This window comes from Lontra canadensis, unplaced genomic scaffold (assembly GCF_010015895.1).
Source record: "Lontra canadensis isolate GAN:19392208 unplaced genomic scaffold, GSC_riverotter_1.0 scaffold9, whole genome shotgun sequence".
NCBI lineage: Eukaryota > Metazoa > Chordata > Mammalia > Carnivora > Mustelidae > Lontra > Lontra canadensis.
Window position 1 is genome coordinate 26786209 of NW_022631003.1, and position 17451 is coordinate 26803659.

Genomic DNA, 17451 nt, shown 5'->3' on the forward strand with positions numbered 1-17451 from the left:
TTTTCCCACATATTCTTATACATATTGAAAAGTTTTGCTTTTCGTATTTTAGTATTTAATCTTCAGATAGATTTTATAAAAATTTTGTTATTTAGAGTAGTTTTGGGTTCACAGCAAAATTGAGTGGAAGTTACAGAGATTTTTCATATATACCCTGTTCCCACAAATGCAAAGCCTCTCTCATTACCAACTTCCCCCACCAGAATGGGACATTTGTTACAGATGATGGACCTACAATACATTATTGTCATTCAGGGTCCATAGTTACCATTAAGATTCACTCTTTGTGTTGTATATTCTATGGGATTGAACAAATATTTAATGGTTTGTATCCACTACTCCAGTATCATGCATTCTACTTTCACTGACCTAAAAGTCCCTCTGCTCTGCCTTTTCACCCAAACTTTGCCTTACCCCTGGCATCCACTGATATTTTTAATATCTCCATAGTTTTGCCTTTCTCAGAATGTCGTGTAGTTGGAATCATACAGTATGTAGCCTTTTTAGTTTGGCTTCTTTCACTTAGTAATATGCATTTGGGATTCCTCCATGTCTTTTCATAGCTGGATAGCTCATTTCTTTTTATGCCAGAAAATAATCCATTTTCTGGATAGGCCTTCGTTTACTTATCCACTCATCCACTGAAGGACATCTTGATTGTTTCAAAGTGTTGGCCATTATGAAGAAAGCTGCAGTAAACATCCTTGTTCAGGTTTTTGTGTGGACATATTTTCATTTTCAGCTCATTTGGGTAAATACCAAGGAGCATAACTGCTGGATCATGTCAGAAGAATATGTTTAGTTTTGTGAGAAACTGCCAAATTGTTTCCCAGAGTTTGTACCATTTTACATTCCTATTAACAATGAATGAGCATTCATTTTGCTCTGTGCCCTCACCAGCATTCAGTATGTTGGATTTTGACCATTCTAATAAGTGTGTAGTGGTGGCTCATTGTCATTTCAGTTTCCGGTTCCCTCATGTCGTGTGATGTCGAACATCTTTTCATATGCTTATCTGCCATCTGCATATCGTTTTTGGTGACCTATCTGTTATTTGGCCTATTTTTAAATCTCATTGTTTGTGTTCTTCTCATTGAGTTTTAAGTGTTCTTTGTATAATACTGATAACTGTCCTTTATCTGATGTGACTTTCTTTTCATCCTTTTGACATTATCTGTCACAGAGAAGAAATTTTTAATTTTAATGAAGTCCAGCTTATCCTTTTTCCTTTTTCCTTTTTTTTTTTTTTGGTCACAGATTATGCTTTTGGTGTTGCATCTAAAAAGTCCTCCCCATATCTGATTTCATCTAGATTTTCTCCTAAGTTATCTTCCAGAAGTGTTATAGTTTCACATTTTATAGAGGTCTCTGGTCTCTTTTGCCTTTACTTTTGTGAAGAGTGTAAGGACTGTGTCTAAATTCATCTTTTTTGCATGTGGATGTCCAGTTGTTCCAGGACCATTTGTTGGAAAGATTTTGTTTGCTCTATCTCATTACGTTTGCTCCTTCGTTGATGAGCAGTTAACTATATTTATGGAGGTCTGTTTCTGGACCTTATAAGCTATTCCACTGATCTATTTGTCTATTCTTTCACCACTGTTACACTGATTAATGTGGCTTTACAGTATGTCTTGAAGTTCAGTAGTGTCACTCTTTAACTTTGTTCTTCTTCATTATTGTGTTGGTTATTCTCAGTCTTTTGGCTCTCCATTTTGTCAGCTTAGAAACCATTTTATCAGTATCCACAAAATAACTCCCTGTGATTTTGGCTGAGATTTGAATTGAATCTACAGATCATGTTCAGTAGAACTGACATCTTGATAATAATGAGTCTTCCTAGTCATGAACATGGGGTGTATCTCCATTTATATAGTTTTGCTTTTACTTCTTTCATCAGAGTTTTATGGTTTTTTTCATGTAGATCTTGTACATATTTTATTAGATTTATACCTAAGTATTTTATTTTGGGGTGATAAAGTAAATGCTTTTTCAATCCCATTTGTCCATTGCTGGCCTATAGAAAAGCAGTTTACTTTTGTATATTAGCCTTGCCTCTTACAACCCTACTATAATCATTTATTAGTTTCGGGAGTTCCTTTGTCAGTTCTTTTGGATTTTCTATGTAGATGATCATATCTTCTGGGAGCAAAGACAGTTTTATTTTTTCTTTCCCAGTCTGCGTACCTTTACTTGTTTTTTCTTGTCCTATTATATTTTTTTTCATTTTTAAAGATTTTATTGATTTATTTGACAAGAGAGAGATCACAAGTAGGCAGAGAGGCAAGAAGAGAGAGAGGGAGAAGCAGACTCCCCACTGAGCAGCAGAGAGCCTGATGCAGGCCTCGATCCCAGGATCCTGAGATCATAACCTGAGCCAAAGGCAGAGACTTAACCCTCTGAGCCACCCAAGTGCCCCCTTGTCCTATTGTATTTAGTAGGATTCCCAGTACAATAATGAAAACTAATTGAGAAGGGACATTCTTGCTTTGTACCTGATCCTTAGTGGGAAGCTTTGAGTTTATCATCATTAAGTATGATGTTAATTCTATGTTTTTGTAGAAGTTCTTTATCAAGTTGAGGTAATTTGTCTCTCCTGCATTTGCTGAGTTTTTATCATGAATGGTTTTTGGATTTTCGTCAAATGCTTTTTCTACATCTATTGATATGAGATGTGATTTTTCTTCTTTAGCCTGTGATGTGCTAGATTGTATTATTTGATTTTCTAATGTTTAACCAGCCTTGCATGCCTGGGATAAATCCCACTTGGTCACATATTCTATATACTGTTGAATATGACTTGCTAATATTTTGTTGAGGATTTTTATACCTGTGTTCATGAGAGATATTGATTTGTAGGGATTTTTTTTTTTTATCTGGTTTTGGTCATAGGGTAATGCTGACTTCATAGAAACGATCTAGGAAATTTCTCCTTTGCTTCTATTTTTCAAAAGAGATTATGGAGAATTGGTGTAATTTCTTCATTAACTGCTGGATAAAATTTGCCAGTGAATCTTTCTGGGCCTGGTGCTTTCTCTATTAGAAGGCTATTAGATTATTGGTTCAACTGACCATAGAGTTGAGGGTCCATATCTGGGCTCTCTACTCTGTTCCACTGGTCTATGTGTCTGTTTTTATGCCTCAACTCTATGGTCAGTTAATCTTCAACAAAATAGGAAAAAATATACAGTGGAAAAAAGACAGTCTCTTCAATAAATGGTGCCGGGAAAACTGGGTAGCTATATGTAGAAGAATGAAACTCGACCATTCTCTTACACCGTACACAAAGATAAACTCAAAATGGATAAAAGACTTCAACGTGAGACAGGAATCCATCAGAATCCTAGAGGAGAACATAGACAGTAATCTCTTCGATATCAGCCACAGCAACTTCTTTCAAGATATGTCTCCAAAAGCAAAGGAAACAAAAGCCAAAATAAACTTTTGGGACTTCATCAAAATCAAAAGCTTCTGCACAGCAAAGGAAACAGTCAAGAAAACAAAGAGGCAACCCACGGAATGGGAGAAGATATTTGCAAATGACAGTATAGACAAAAGATTGATATCCAGGATCTATAAAGAACTCCTCAAACTCAACACACACAAAACAGATAATCATATCAAAAAATGGGCAGAAGATATGAACAGACACTTCTCCAATGAAGACATACAAATGGCTATCAAACACATGAAAAAATGTTCATCATCGCTAGCCATCAGGGAGATTCAAATCAAAACCACATTGAGATATCACCTTACACCAGTTAGAATGGCCAAAATTAGCAAGACAGGAAACAACATGTGTTGGAGGGGATGTGGAGAAAGGGGAACCCTCTTGCACTGTTGGTGGGAATGCAAGTTGGTGCAGCCTCTTTGGAGAACAGTGTGGAGATTCCTCAAGAAATTAAAAATAGAACTTCCCTATGACCCTGCAATTGCACTACTGGGTATTTACCCCAAAGATACAGATGTAGTGAAAAGAAGGGCCATCTGTACCGCAATGTTTATAGCAGCAATGGCCACGGTCACCAAACTGTGGAAAGAACCAAGATGCCCTTCGACGGATGAATGGATAAGGAAGATGTGGTCCATATACACTATGGAGTATTAGGCCTCCATCAGAAAGGATGAATACTCAACTTTTGTAGCAACATGGACGGGACTAGAAGAGATTATGCTGAGTGAAATAAATCAAGCAGAGAGAGTCAATTATCATATGGTTTCACTTATTTGTGGAGCATAACAAATAGCATGGAGGACATGGGGAGTTAGGAGAAGGCAGTTGGGGGAAATTGGAAGGGGAGGTGAAAAATGAGAGACTATGGACTCTGAAAAACAATCTGAAGAGTTTGAAGAGGTTGGGGGGTGGGAGGTTGGGGGAACCGGGGGGTGGGAGGTTGGGGGAACCAGGTCGTGGGTATTGGAGAGGGCACGGACTGCATGGAGCACTGGGTGTGGTACAAAAACAATGAATACTGTTATGCTGAAAATAAATTTTAAAAAATGATTAAAAAAAAGATTATTGGTTCAATTTCTATAATAGATACAGGCCTGTTCATGTTGCCTGTTAATTCTTAGGGATATTTGGCAGATTGTGTCTTTTAAGTAGTTGGTCCATTTTATTTAGATTATAGTATTTGTAAGTATAGAGTTATTCATAGTACAACTTTTTTATTCTTTTAATGTCCCTAAAATTTATAGTGATGTCTCCCCTTTCATTTCTGGTATTAGTATTAGTATCGTCTCTTTCTCTCTCTCTCTCTCTCTCTCTTTTTCTTGGTGAGCATGACTAGAGGCTTATTGATTTCATTTATCTTTTCAAAGAATCACCTTTTGGTTTTGCTTATTTTCTCTTCTGAGTTTCTGTTTTCAATTTCATTTATTTCTGCTCTAATTTTATTATGTCTTTTCTTCTACCTACTTTAGATTTAATTGGCTCTTTCTAGTTTCCTAGGTAGAAACTTAGAAAACTGACTTTAGATTTTTACTATTTCCAAATATATGCATTCAGTGCAATGAGTTTCCTTTTAATCATTGCTTTTATAGTAATAGATTTTTGTTACAATTCCTATTTAGTAATTCCTGGAATATTGTAACCATATTAATATCTAATGTTATCTGTATGCAGCAACCTTGCTGAACTTATGTTAATATTTTTTAATTTAAGTATAGTTGACACAAAATGTTACATTAGTTTCAGTTGTTCAACTTAGTGATTTGACAAGTTTATGATTATGCTATGTTAACCACAAGTGTAGTTACCATCTATTCCATCACATCACTATTATAGTATCATTAACTATTCCTTATGCTGTGCCTTTTATTCCCATGACTTATTCATTCCATAACTTGGAAGCCTGTATCTCCCTCTCTCCTTCACTCTCTTTGCCCAACCATCCCAACCCAATGGCAATCTTCAATTTGTTCTCTGTATTTAAAGGTCTGAATCTGAATCTGGTTTTTGTTTATTCATTTCTTTTCTTAAGTGGAATCATATGATATTTGTCTTTCTTAGTCTAACTTATTTCACTGATAGATTTATCCATGTTGTCACAAATGGCATGATCTCATCCCTTTTTATGGCAGCATAATATTTCTGTGTGTGTGTGTGTGTGTGTGTGTGTGCGCGCGCGCGCGCATGCATGGACGTGCGTGCCCATGTACATGTGTATACACTTCTCTTCTTTATCCATTCATTTAAGAATGGACATTTGGATTTATATTTGGGTTGTATTTATATTTGGATTATATTTGGGTTGCTTCCATATAATATCTTGGCTATTATAAATAGTGCTGCAATAAACATAGAGGTACATATATCTTTTTGAATTACTGTTTTCAATTTCTTTTGGTAAATACCCAATAATGAAATTATTGGATCATATACCCAAAATATATTGGATCATATACCCAAATGCCATTGGGTATTTCAATTTTTAATTTTTTGAGGAACATCCATACTGTTTTCTACCAGGGCTGTACCAGTTTTCCTTCTCACCAATAGTTTCTTTTCCTCCACATCCTTGCAACATTTGTTATTTTTTGCCACTTTGATTTTTGCCATTCTAACTGGGATAAGGTGATATCTCATTGTGATTTTGATTTGCAATTCCCTGATTAGTGATTTGAGCATGTTTTCATGTGTCTGTTGGCCATCTGTATGTCTTCTTTGGAAAATGTCTATTCAGGTCCTCTGCCCATTTTTATTATTTTTTTTTCCATTTTATTTTATTTTATTTCTTTTCAGTGTGCCAGCATTCATTGTTTATGCACCATTTTTAAATCAGATTGTTTGTTTTGGTGTTGAATTATAGAAGTTCCTATATATTTTAGATATTAACCCTAATCAGGTAATATCATTTGCAAATACTTTCTCCCAGTCAGCAGGTTTTCTTTTTGTTTCATTAATAGTTTCCTTTGCTGTGCAAAAGCTTTTTATTTTGATATAGTCCCAATAGTTTTTTTAGCTTTTGTTTTCCTTGTGTGAGGAGACATAGCTAGAAAAATCTTGCTACAGCCAATGTCAAAGAAATTACTACCTGTGTTCTCTTCTAGGACTTCTTTGGTTTCAGATCTCCCATATAGGTCTCTAATCAATTTTGGGTATATAGAAAAATTGATTTCTGGATATTAATTTTGTATCCTGCCACTTTACTTAATTTGTTTATTACTTCTAGTAGTTTTTTTGTGCAGTCTCTAGGATTTTCTATATATTAGTATAAATGTATGTTAATTTTAATTGATTATAGATGCTGTAGAGTTTTCTTTTTCTTTTAGATGCTATAGAGTTTTCTGAATAGACAATCATATTGTCTGAAAGAGAAGTCAGTTTTATATTATTCTTTCCAATTCTAGATCTGTTATTTCTTGTTCTTGCTATATTGCATTGGCCTCAGTACTATGTTAAATAGAAGCGGTGACAATGGGTGTTCTTTTCTCATATCTGACCTTAATGAAAATGCTTTTACAATTTCACAATTAAGTAATATGTGTGCTCTATAGTTTGGTAGATATGCTTAAATGTTAATTGGCTAGCTGAACATAATAAAAACTAAAAAAAAAAAAGTTAATTTGCTTAAATATTTTTCTTCTCACAAGTGGGTGGTTAATTATATTGGATGCTTTTACTACATCTATTAAGATAACCATGGATTTTTTTCTCCTTTTATCACTTAAGACAATGATTAAGTTAAATTTTTTTCCTCTTATTTGGTGATACCCTTGCACTTTTGGAACAAATTGCATTTGGTCTTTTCTTTCATTGTCCTTCTCTAGTTTTTGTTTTCAAGGTATATAAGTCATAGGAGATGAGTTGGGTGGCTTTCTTTTCTGTTATCTAAATTATGTGTGTGGAGAGAGAGGAAGAAAGAGAAGGGGGGAGAATCGGTTACTTAAAAGTTTGGTAAAACAGTTTTAAAGCACTGTGGTTGTATTGTCTTTCCCAGAAGCTAGTGATAATAGAAGTGATTTTTGATATCCAATTTAATTTTTTAAAGCTCATCACCATTAATTTCCTATGTGTATCTTCTGAGAACTCAGAAGAGATACTAAGTAAAGAAAGCAAAAACTCTGTAGATATCACAGACACTGAAGTGGTATTATGTGGTCTTTGGCATACCCACTAATGTAACACAGAAACAGCCTGAAACATAAGTCCTTTATTGTGAGGTTTTGATGTTATGGGAGGTGAGGAGGGTAGGTGATATTGGTTTCAGTGATACGTTATCTATAAACTAAAGGTCAGCTTTCACTGTACTTTAGTTTATTAACTGTGACACATTAACAAAAGTATAGACATAATTATCACTGGAATATGACACAAAATTACTTCTACTAAATGCTTAAATATCAAGTGAGAAATCTCATATTCAAGGTTTTTTTTTTTTTTCCTATGAAAAAAGAAGCTTAATTCTTTATGGCGCCATAAAACTTAGAGCCACTGTGCATGCTAATTTTCTCACTGTCATTATTGTTCTCAAGGCTATAAAAATTGCTGCTCTTTTTGCACTTGACTAAGGCTGGCAATGTGAACAAACAGTAATAAATTAGATGATTGCTTACAGATGTAAGCAAACATATTCTTGCTAGAAAATTGGAAACATTGAAGGCAGAGCTTCAAAGCAACACTACCCATCACAATCAATTGCTGGGGAGTTGCTAAGTTATTACTCTATCTAGCACTGCAGTTTTTAAAAAAACTATTCCAAGTGCAAAGAGCTGAAACTTTAAAAGCCCTTTGAAATCTAAGATCCTAAATAGTGTTTATCAAAGCATGTTCCTGGAACCATCTCCATCAGCACATTTGAGTGATATTAAAATGCAGATTTCTTGGCCTACCCCTAGATCCATGAAATAAGAAACTGTTGGGAGCTTCCAAGATTTTACATTTTTAAGGTTTCTCTTCCCCTTACCACCTCCTTGTAGTATTTTTCTATACAGCAAAATATTTTCCCTAAAGCATATTTAGTAACTCATCACCATCATCAACTAAAACTAATTTATTCCATGCTTCTCTAGAAACTTTATGAAAGCATAATTTCCACCTTCAAAAAAAATTTGTCAATTATTTTTTTAAAAAGATGGGTACATTTTATAGAAATTTTGTATTTCATAAAATTTGGATTATAAGTAAACATTGAGATTATATAACTGGTATATTCCTGAAGTTTGCTTATATGAAGTAATTTTTACCTCTGTTTTCAGTCTTTTTGTAAAAAGCACATAGCAAATTGTAAAGTATCTTAGTATTAACATGAATTTCGTAATTTGATTTAACAAAGTGAGGTATAGTTGTGTTTGTTTTACTTTTTCTATGAGGAATATCTGCTAAAATAAGAATATGTAATGTATGTTTCAAGCGCAACTGGGAAACTGATAAAAGCTTTAATGGAAATGAATGAAGAAATAGTAATAAAGTTCACTTCAAAATCACTAAGGAAAACTTAAGAGAGCAATAAAGGAACCCTTCTACAATTTGATTTACTGATAAACCACTTTAAAAAGGACAAATAATTAGGGTGGATAAAATTGAGGTAGTAGTATTCATAATTAAAGTATTTTGATAAATGGATGAGATAATTAAAGTAATGAGTATGCAGGCAATTTCAACAGTCATCTTAGATTAAAGCAAAGAAAGACAAAGGATGGGAAAGATGGTGGGGAGACCGTTTAGTTAAAACAAAACATTGCCAGACCTGCTAAGGACATTCATTCATTTAGTTATATTCATTTAGTTACACTGATGACTTTTTCTAAGTTATCTAACTGATAAACATTTTATTCTTTGCCCCAAGGGAATCTCTTAGTTATAACATTCGTAAGCTACTTTGGAGCCAAACTTCACAGACCAAAAATAATCGGAACAGGGTGTCTAATCATGGGAGTTGGAACATTGCTTATTGCACTGCCTCAGTTCTTCATGCAGCAGTAAGTCTAAAGCAATTATCTTTTTCTTGCTTTTACCAATTGTATTCCTCCCTTTTTATAATTGCAATTAATTATTTAAATTTAAGAAAATGACACACAGCTTAAAGTGTAATAATTATATCTCATTTTTGCTATATCTTCTTTGGGCAAAATTACAGAATATTTACACTTTTATTTATAATTCAATAATCTATAAAAATTTGTTTTGATAGACTACTGTCGATTGGTGTTAGCAAAAATTAAAGGGACATTTTCATTAGATGTCTTCATTCAAATAATTTATCTGTGGTGGTAAAATAAGTAAGAAATTAGCATATTGTGGTAAATGTCAAATGGCTGTCAAATAGGTAATGAATGAATGCTGCTGACAATGTGCTGGATAACTTGACTGGCAGATCATTGACTTAAGGATATATTATCAATTCAAATAACTATTTAGTGTCCAAATATCATCTCATAGCATTTTCTCAATAGAAGTAGGATATGTGTATTCTTTAACCCTAAAGTCTACTTTTGGTTCTTTAACTAATACTTTTGTTAGCATTTGCGTACAACTTCGGTAGTTCCGAAGGTTATCATCATTATTATATCGTCTTACCTTTACCTGTGAGGTAGAAGAGTATACTTTTTATTTAAGGATCTGACTTTCTCAAGGTTAGGTGCCTTGTAGTGATAGAACTGGAAACAGGTATTCTGACTTATTCACGCATATCCATGTTGCCTTCCTTGTCCAGTTACCTGTGCCAACTTAGAGAAATGACTACCTCGAGGCTTTGAAGCAGGATAATTTTAAAAGTTATATATCAAATCATACTTTGATTATTACCCACTCTAGATCATTGTATCATGACATTTTAGAGTTGAAGAGACTTAGGTATGACATAGTCCAAACTTCTTCTTGGAATCCCAAGTTACTTATATAGTCAGATTTTTACCTTTGTGATCAGTCTGTAGTACACAGAATCCTGTGTGGGATTTTTTCTACCTATTAGGATGCTTCCCCTGGCCCCTTTATTTTTACTTGGAGAGAGATTTTAGAAATTCTGTCTGCTGTTTGGATGCTTGTCCAACCTCCTTTCCACAGGGCAAAGGTTTTCCTTAGATCACTGAGGTTCTGCAAAGGTTCTAGACAGAGCCAATGGATAAGGAGGAGCAAAGGAGAAGGCTAAGGCAATGGGTCTTCACTCTGCCTCATCTCTTCTGGATTAATAGCTGTGCCACTATTATCAGTTCTAGTCCCTGAGCCCTCATGCAACAGTTTGCCCGGGGGTTAAAAGAATTCCATTACTAAAAAAACTAAAATCTGAAAGTAGTTGCAGAGGATAAATAAATCCTTGACTCTTGATATAACTCATTCTGCAGTGGATCAGTAGCTTTCCTGTATGACTTTGGGCATGTTGCCTAACCTTTCTAGGCCTCAGTTGATGCATCCTAAAAATAGGTATTATAGATATTAAAAATAATACCTAGCTTATAATAGCATTGCAGATATTAGATGACACAGCTAAAACACTTGTAAAGTTTCCTGATATAACTAGTAGTTGTGTCATTATTATTAAGTTTTGCTATCAGTCCTCCTTAGATAATTAAGCCACCTGGTTTTAACCAAATACCAGCAATAGTTTGTCTTAAAGGTGTTGGTTTCAGATTAGTAGTTTTGTTACTTCAAGTTAATGATAAATATAAAATGCTGGTACAAGAAAATCAAAAGACCAGACAGGTAGCCAGGTTAGAGCTGTCAAAGGATGCCAGAGAGTCAAATACAGATTCTTATATACTATCTTTATATATGTTTAAAGTTATATTTGTTATATTTGTTCATTCATTATTTAGTGTCTGCCATTTTCCTGGCACTGCACCATGTAATGGGGCTACCTCAGTGGGGAAAAAATGAAATAAATATATATGCAATTCTTTACCTATTTTCTGTCTGCTGAGGGTTATTATAATAACTTCTTTTCAACTTTTCACAGCATGAATTGTCCAAAATGTCATTTTTGATCTCTGTAAGACAACCATACTCTGTCTGCCTAGGAGAAATACTTTTGATGTCCAACAAAACATAATATGGATATTAATTATTGAGGGTCTAACCCCAACAAACTTTATATATGTTAGCTCACCTGATTCATGAATTTAACAAATATGTAGTGGCCATTGTTTTAGGTAATGGGGATAGAGTAGAGACAAAAATCTCTGCTCTCATGGATCTTAGGAGGAGGAGAGAAATCATAAATAAATAATGATATAGTATGCCAAATAATGTTAAATGCTATAGAGAAAAGTAACTTCCTGAAGACACATAAGGACTATGTTGTGGGGAGGGAGGTTTGCAGTTTCAAGTAGGGTTGTCAGGGGGTGGATCACCAAGATGACAACACTTGGGAAGGACTGAAGGAGATGAAGGGGAAATCCCTACAGATACCTGGGGAAGAGAGATTTTGTGCTGACTGAATGACAAATGTAAAGTTCCTGCAGCAAGAGGGAGTCTGGCATGTGGTTGAGCTGTAGGAAGGCCAGGCCTCTGTAGCAAGGGGAAAAAGAGGACGAGCAAGGGGAAAATGGAAAGGGGAAAAGGAGAAGCCATCAAGGTTGTTTCTCAAACTTTGATGACATTTGTGTCACTTGAGGCTCTCTGTAGACTATAGATTCTGATTTAGTAGCTCTCCCATAGGGTTTGGTTTCAGCTGATGCTGCTAGTCTGTAGACTTCACTTTGAGTGGTAAAGTTGCAAACAATTACGATGACTTCAGCTTCTTTTTGGAATGAGGTGGGAAGCCAGTGGAGAGCTTTGAACAGAATGACATGACCTCAATTACATTTTTTAAATGTCATTCAGACTACTGCTTGGAAAAATAAGTCTGATGGAGGAAACTTGGAAGGAAGGAGACTATTTTGGAGGCTATTGTATCAGAGTCAAGATTGTGTCTGAGTTTGAATCAGGTCAGATCTAAAATCCATGATTTAAAAGCATTTAAATCACTGGTCCCCCGTTCAGCTACTTCTCTGTGTCCATATCCAACAGAGCCTAAAGAGGCATAGACTACATGGATACCCTCATTTTACCACTATGAAGATAGAAATTTGAAGAAGTTAATTGATTTTTCTAGAGTATCATATATAGTAATTAGTGACAAAGGAGACACTTGCATAAAATTCCATTTTATTTATTTATTTATTCAAACTCTAAATAATGGTTATGTTTACACAGTTTCATTTTGATAGAATGAATTGAGAAAGCTCAAATAATTTAAAATTTTCACAATACTGTTTAATCATTACGGATACTCATTTTAAGAACTTTGAGACATTATAACAATCTGGTATCTCTGGAATTATTAAAGAAAGAAAATTATGTTTATCATGATTTACATGTTCTCTCTGTATAGCTAAGAATTGAAAAACAGTTATCCTCACTAAGTGGTTCTTAACCTATTTTGGTCAGAGAACCATTTGATAAATGTAACAAAAACTATAAGCTTCTTTCCTTAAATACTAACATACTACAAAAATGTTCTTTTTGGGGAGCTTCTTGGAATCGTTGAGGTGTAGATTATGCAAAACTGATATAAGGTGACCCATCTATCAGACTGAATATTTTAATAATTCAGTATATCTCTTCCTTACATGGTTGAGTAGGTTGTTAATATTTAAAAATATTACTCTGATTACTAGTCTTTTGTCACACGGTACTTGAACAAAAGGAAAATCAAGATGATGTTGTGATTTCCTCTTACTAGGCACCTCTTCCCTGAGGGTGCAGTAGAGCAGAAAAGTTGACTCATGAAGGATAATTTGAGAGGCAGTGTGGCTGGGGAACTGAGACTGAATTATCATAGTGCTACCATTCAGCATTTGCTTTTCTATGCAGCTGTTATTATAACCTTACATGCAGAGGAAAGGGTGGAATTAGAAATAACTTAGAGCCAGATCAATACACTGTAGAAGAAAGCAATGCCATCCAGATAAATGGTCCAAAACCCCCACATGTCAGAGAAGAAGAAAATGGAGGCAGAGTAGGAAGACCCTAGGCTTGACTATTCCCATGAGCACAACTAGATAACTATCAAATCATCCTAACTACTCCAGAAATTGACCTGAAGACTGAAAGAACAAACTCCACAGCTAAAGGGAGGGAAGAGTCACACTGAAGAAGGTAGGATGTGTAGAGACTTGGTTTAGGGAAGAGACAGATCAAATTGCAAGTGTGGCAGAGGAGAGGGGGCTGTAGTCCCAGAGAAGGGCAAGAGAAAGAAAATCACAAAGGGGGGAACACAAGGAGAACATTTCCCCAAAGCCATTGGCTTGAAAAATAAGAGAGGCTGAACTTCATGAGTTCTTGCAACCAGTGGGGCATAAAGTTTGAAGTTTTAAGGGTTAACAGGCTTCACTGGGATAGAGCCCAGAGGGTACTGTGCTGCTCCTGGAGAGAAGGCAGGCAAACAATCCAGGGGCATACAGCATGGAAACAGTGATCTGAAGAATGCCTAGGGCACACAACAGGGACATTATTTGCTCTTCTTGGAGCACGTCTCTGAGAGCTAGCACTCACAGAGACACCTCTGAAACAAAGGAGCTAACTGGCCGTTCCCCACCCCCACTGTCCCTTAGCATAAACACAGAGCAACCTACAGACACTGGCTACCTAAATTGCATATACCAAGCCCCACTCTGGCAGGACTACTCTTCTCAGTTAAGCTTGCCTCAGAGTCCCAGTGCAGTGGGCCCCTACCTCAGGAAGACTAGCACAAACCCCGGCTCATACCATATCTCCCAAGCAGAGAATTCTGCAGGGCCTCAGTTCTGGTGGAAGTGGTGTCAAGTCTCATTTCATAAGCAGACCAAAGCATACCTGGTTAAAACTCACTGTATTCAAGCCAGGGATAAAACACTGTCCACTGAAGGCAAGGAGAGCCTCTGAGGATGACTGGCATGAAGGATAGCTTAGATAAAAGACAACACCAGAACACATGCAGCATATATGTGAGATACTCCCTGAAACCAGGACCTGGGCACTACATGATCTCATATTCATGAGGCCATTACTTTCAGGAGCAGAAAACATAATTGGCTTTTCTAACACAGAGAAGAAGGCAGAGACTTAGAAAAAATTCAAAGAAGGAAGCATTTATTACAAATGAAAGAACAAGATAAGGCCATAGCCAGAGATCTAAGTAAAACAGATGTAAGTAACATACCTGATGGAGAATGTAAAAAAAGAATCATAAGGACACTCACTGGACTTGAGAAAAGAATAGAAGACGTCAGTAAGTCCCTTACAACAGAGATAAAAGAGTTAAAAAATAATCAGAGATGAAGAATACAATAAGCAAAATTGGAAACAGGCTTCATGCAATGAGCAACAGGCTAGAAGAAACAGAGGAACAGATTAGTGACCTAGAAGACAATGGAAAAATAATGAAGTGGAAGAAAAGAGAGAAACAAGAATTATGGAACATGAGAATATGCTTAGGGAATTCGGGGACTCCATCAAACATAACATTCATATTATAAGAGTCTCTGAAGAAGAGGAGAGAGAAAGGGGGCAGAAAATTTATTTGAGGAAATAACTGAAAACTTCCCTAATCTGCAGAAGGAAACAGACATCCAGATCCAGGAGGCACAAAGAATGCCCATCAAAATCAACAAAAGCAGGGCAACACCGAGACTTATTGCAATTAAATTTGCAAAATATAGTGATAAAGAAAAAAAAAGGCAGAAAGACAAAATAAGTCTTTAACTTACAAGGGAAGATCCATAAGGCTAGTTGCAGATTTCTCAACAGAAACTTGGCAAGCCAGAAGAGAGTGGCATGACACATTCAAAGTGCTGAATCGAAAAAATCTATAGCCAAGAGTACTCCATCCAGCAACGTCATCATTTGGAATAGAAGGTGAGATAAAGTTTCCCAGATAAATAAGAACTGAAAGAATTCATGACCATTAAACCAGCCCTTAAAGGAATATTAGAGACTCTTTTAGTGCAAAGGAAACCAAAAGTAACAAAGACAAGAAAAGATCAAAGAAATGTCTGGAAACAATGACAAAACAAGGATAAAATGACAATAAACAGATATCTATCAATAATTACTTTGAATGTAAATGTACTAAACAATAAAAAGACATAGGGTGTCAGAATTTATTAAAAAATCCATCTATATGCTGCCTCTAATAAATTCATTTTAGACCTATAGACACAGATTGAAAAGTGAGGGATAGAGAAACATTTATCATGCAAATTGATATAAAAAGAAAGCCAGAGTAGCAACACTTATGTCAGACAAACTAGACTTTGAAACGAAGACTATAACAAGTGACAAATAAAGGATACTATCTCATAATAAAGGGGACAATCCCACAAGAAGATCTAATAATTGTAAAAATTCATGTGCTCAACATGAAGCATCCAAATACATAAAACAATAACAAACATAAAGGAATTGATGATAATACAATAATAGTAGGGGACTTTGATATTTCACTTATATCAATGGACAGATCATCTAAACAGAAAATAAATACAGAAACAATGACTTTGAATGACACACTGAACCAGATGCACTTTACAAATACATTCAGAACATTTGATTCTAAAACAAAAAAATACACATTCTTTTCAAGTGCAAATAGATCATTTTTCAGAATAGATCACATAATATGTCACAAATTAGGCCTCAACAAATACAAAAAGATTGAAATCATTCCATGCACCTTTTCTGACCACAACACTATGAAATTAGAGGTCAACCACAAGAAAAAATCTGGAAAGACCAAAATTACATGGAGTTTAAATGACATACTACTAAACAATGAATGTGTCAACTAGAAAAACCAAAACAGTAATGAAAAAATGCACCAAAAGAAATGAAAATGAAAACAAAATTGTCCAAAACTTTTGGGGTGTGGTGAAAGTTATTCTAAGACGGAAGTATGGAGCAGTAAAGGCCTACCTCAAGAAGCAAGAAAAATTTCAAACAACCTAACCTTATACCTAAAGGAGCTAGAAAAAGAACAATAAATGAAGCCTAATGCCAGAAGAATGAGGGAAATAATGAACAGCAGAAATAAATGATACAGAAACTAAAAAAAGAAAAAAAAATACAACAGATCAATGAAATCAGGAGCTGGTTCTTTGACAAAATTAATTAATATTAATAAACCTCTAGCCAGACTTCTCAAAATAGAAAAGAGAAAGGACCCAAATAAATAAAATCACAAAGAAGAGGGCCACCTGTGTGGCTCGGTTGGTGAAGTGGGTAAGTGTCTGCCTTTGGCTCAGGTCATGACTTTAGGGTCCTAGGAACGAGCCCTGTATTGGGCTCCCTGGTCAGTAAGGAGTTTGCTTCTCCCTTTCCCTCTCCCTCTCACTTGTGTTTGTACTCTCTCTCTCTCTAAAAAATAAAATCTTTTTTAAAAAAATCACAAAAAAAGAGGAGAAATAACCAACACCACAGAAATATAAACAATTACAAGAGAATATTATGAAAAACTGTATGCCACAAATTGAACAATCTAGAAGTAGATAAATTCCTAGAAACATATAAATTACCAAAACTGAAGCAATAAGAAATGGAAAACTTGAATAGACCTATGATCAGCTAAGATACTGAATCAGTAATCAAAAACCACTAAACAAACAAATATCCAGGGCCAAATGGCTTCACAGGGGAATTCTAAGGAACATTTAAAGAAGAGTTAATACCTGTTCTTCTCAAAATGTTCCAAAAAACAGAAAAGGAAGGAAAACTTCCAAATTCATTCTATTAGGCTAGCATTTCCCTGATATCAAACCAGATCAAGACTTCACTAAAACAGAGAACTACTGGCCAATAACCCTAATGAACATGGATGCAAAAATTCTCAATAGAATACTAGCAAACAGAATCCAACAATACATTAAAAAATTTATTCACCACAATCAGGAGGGATTTATTCCTGGGTTTCAAAGGTGATTCAATATTCAGAAATCAGTGTGATACACTACATTAATAAAAGAAGGGATGAAAACCAAGCAGATGCAAAAAAAAGC

General features: G+C 35.1%; 1 protein-coding gene across 3 annotated transcripts in view; it reads left to right on the top strand.

Annotated features, from left to right (window-relative positions):
• The window catches only part of SLCO1C1 (solute carrier organic anion transporter family member 1C1), a 62901-nt gene that overhangs the window by 8991 nt on the left and 36459 nt on the right, over nt 1–17451 (top strand). For all 3 annotated transcript variants that reach the window (XM_032855116.1, XM_032855117.1, XM_032855118.1), the window contains one exon: nt 9291–9423. In XM_032855116.1, coding sequence (XP_032711007.1) covers nt 9291–9423 — 133 coding nt within the window. The remainder of the gene's footprint in view (nt 1–9290; nt 9424–17451) is intronic.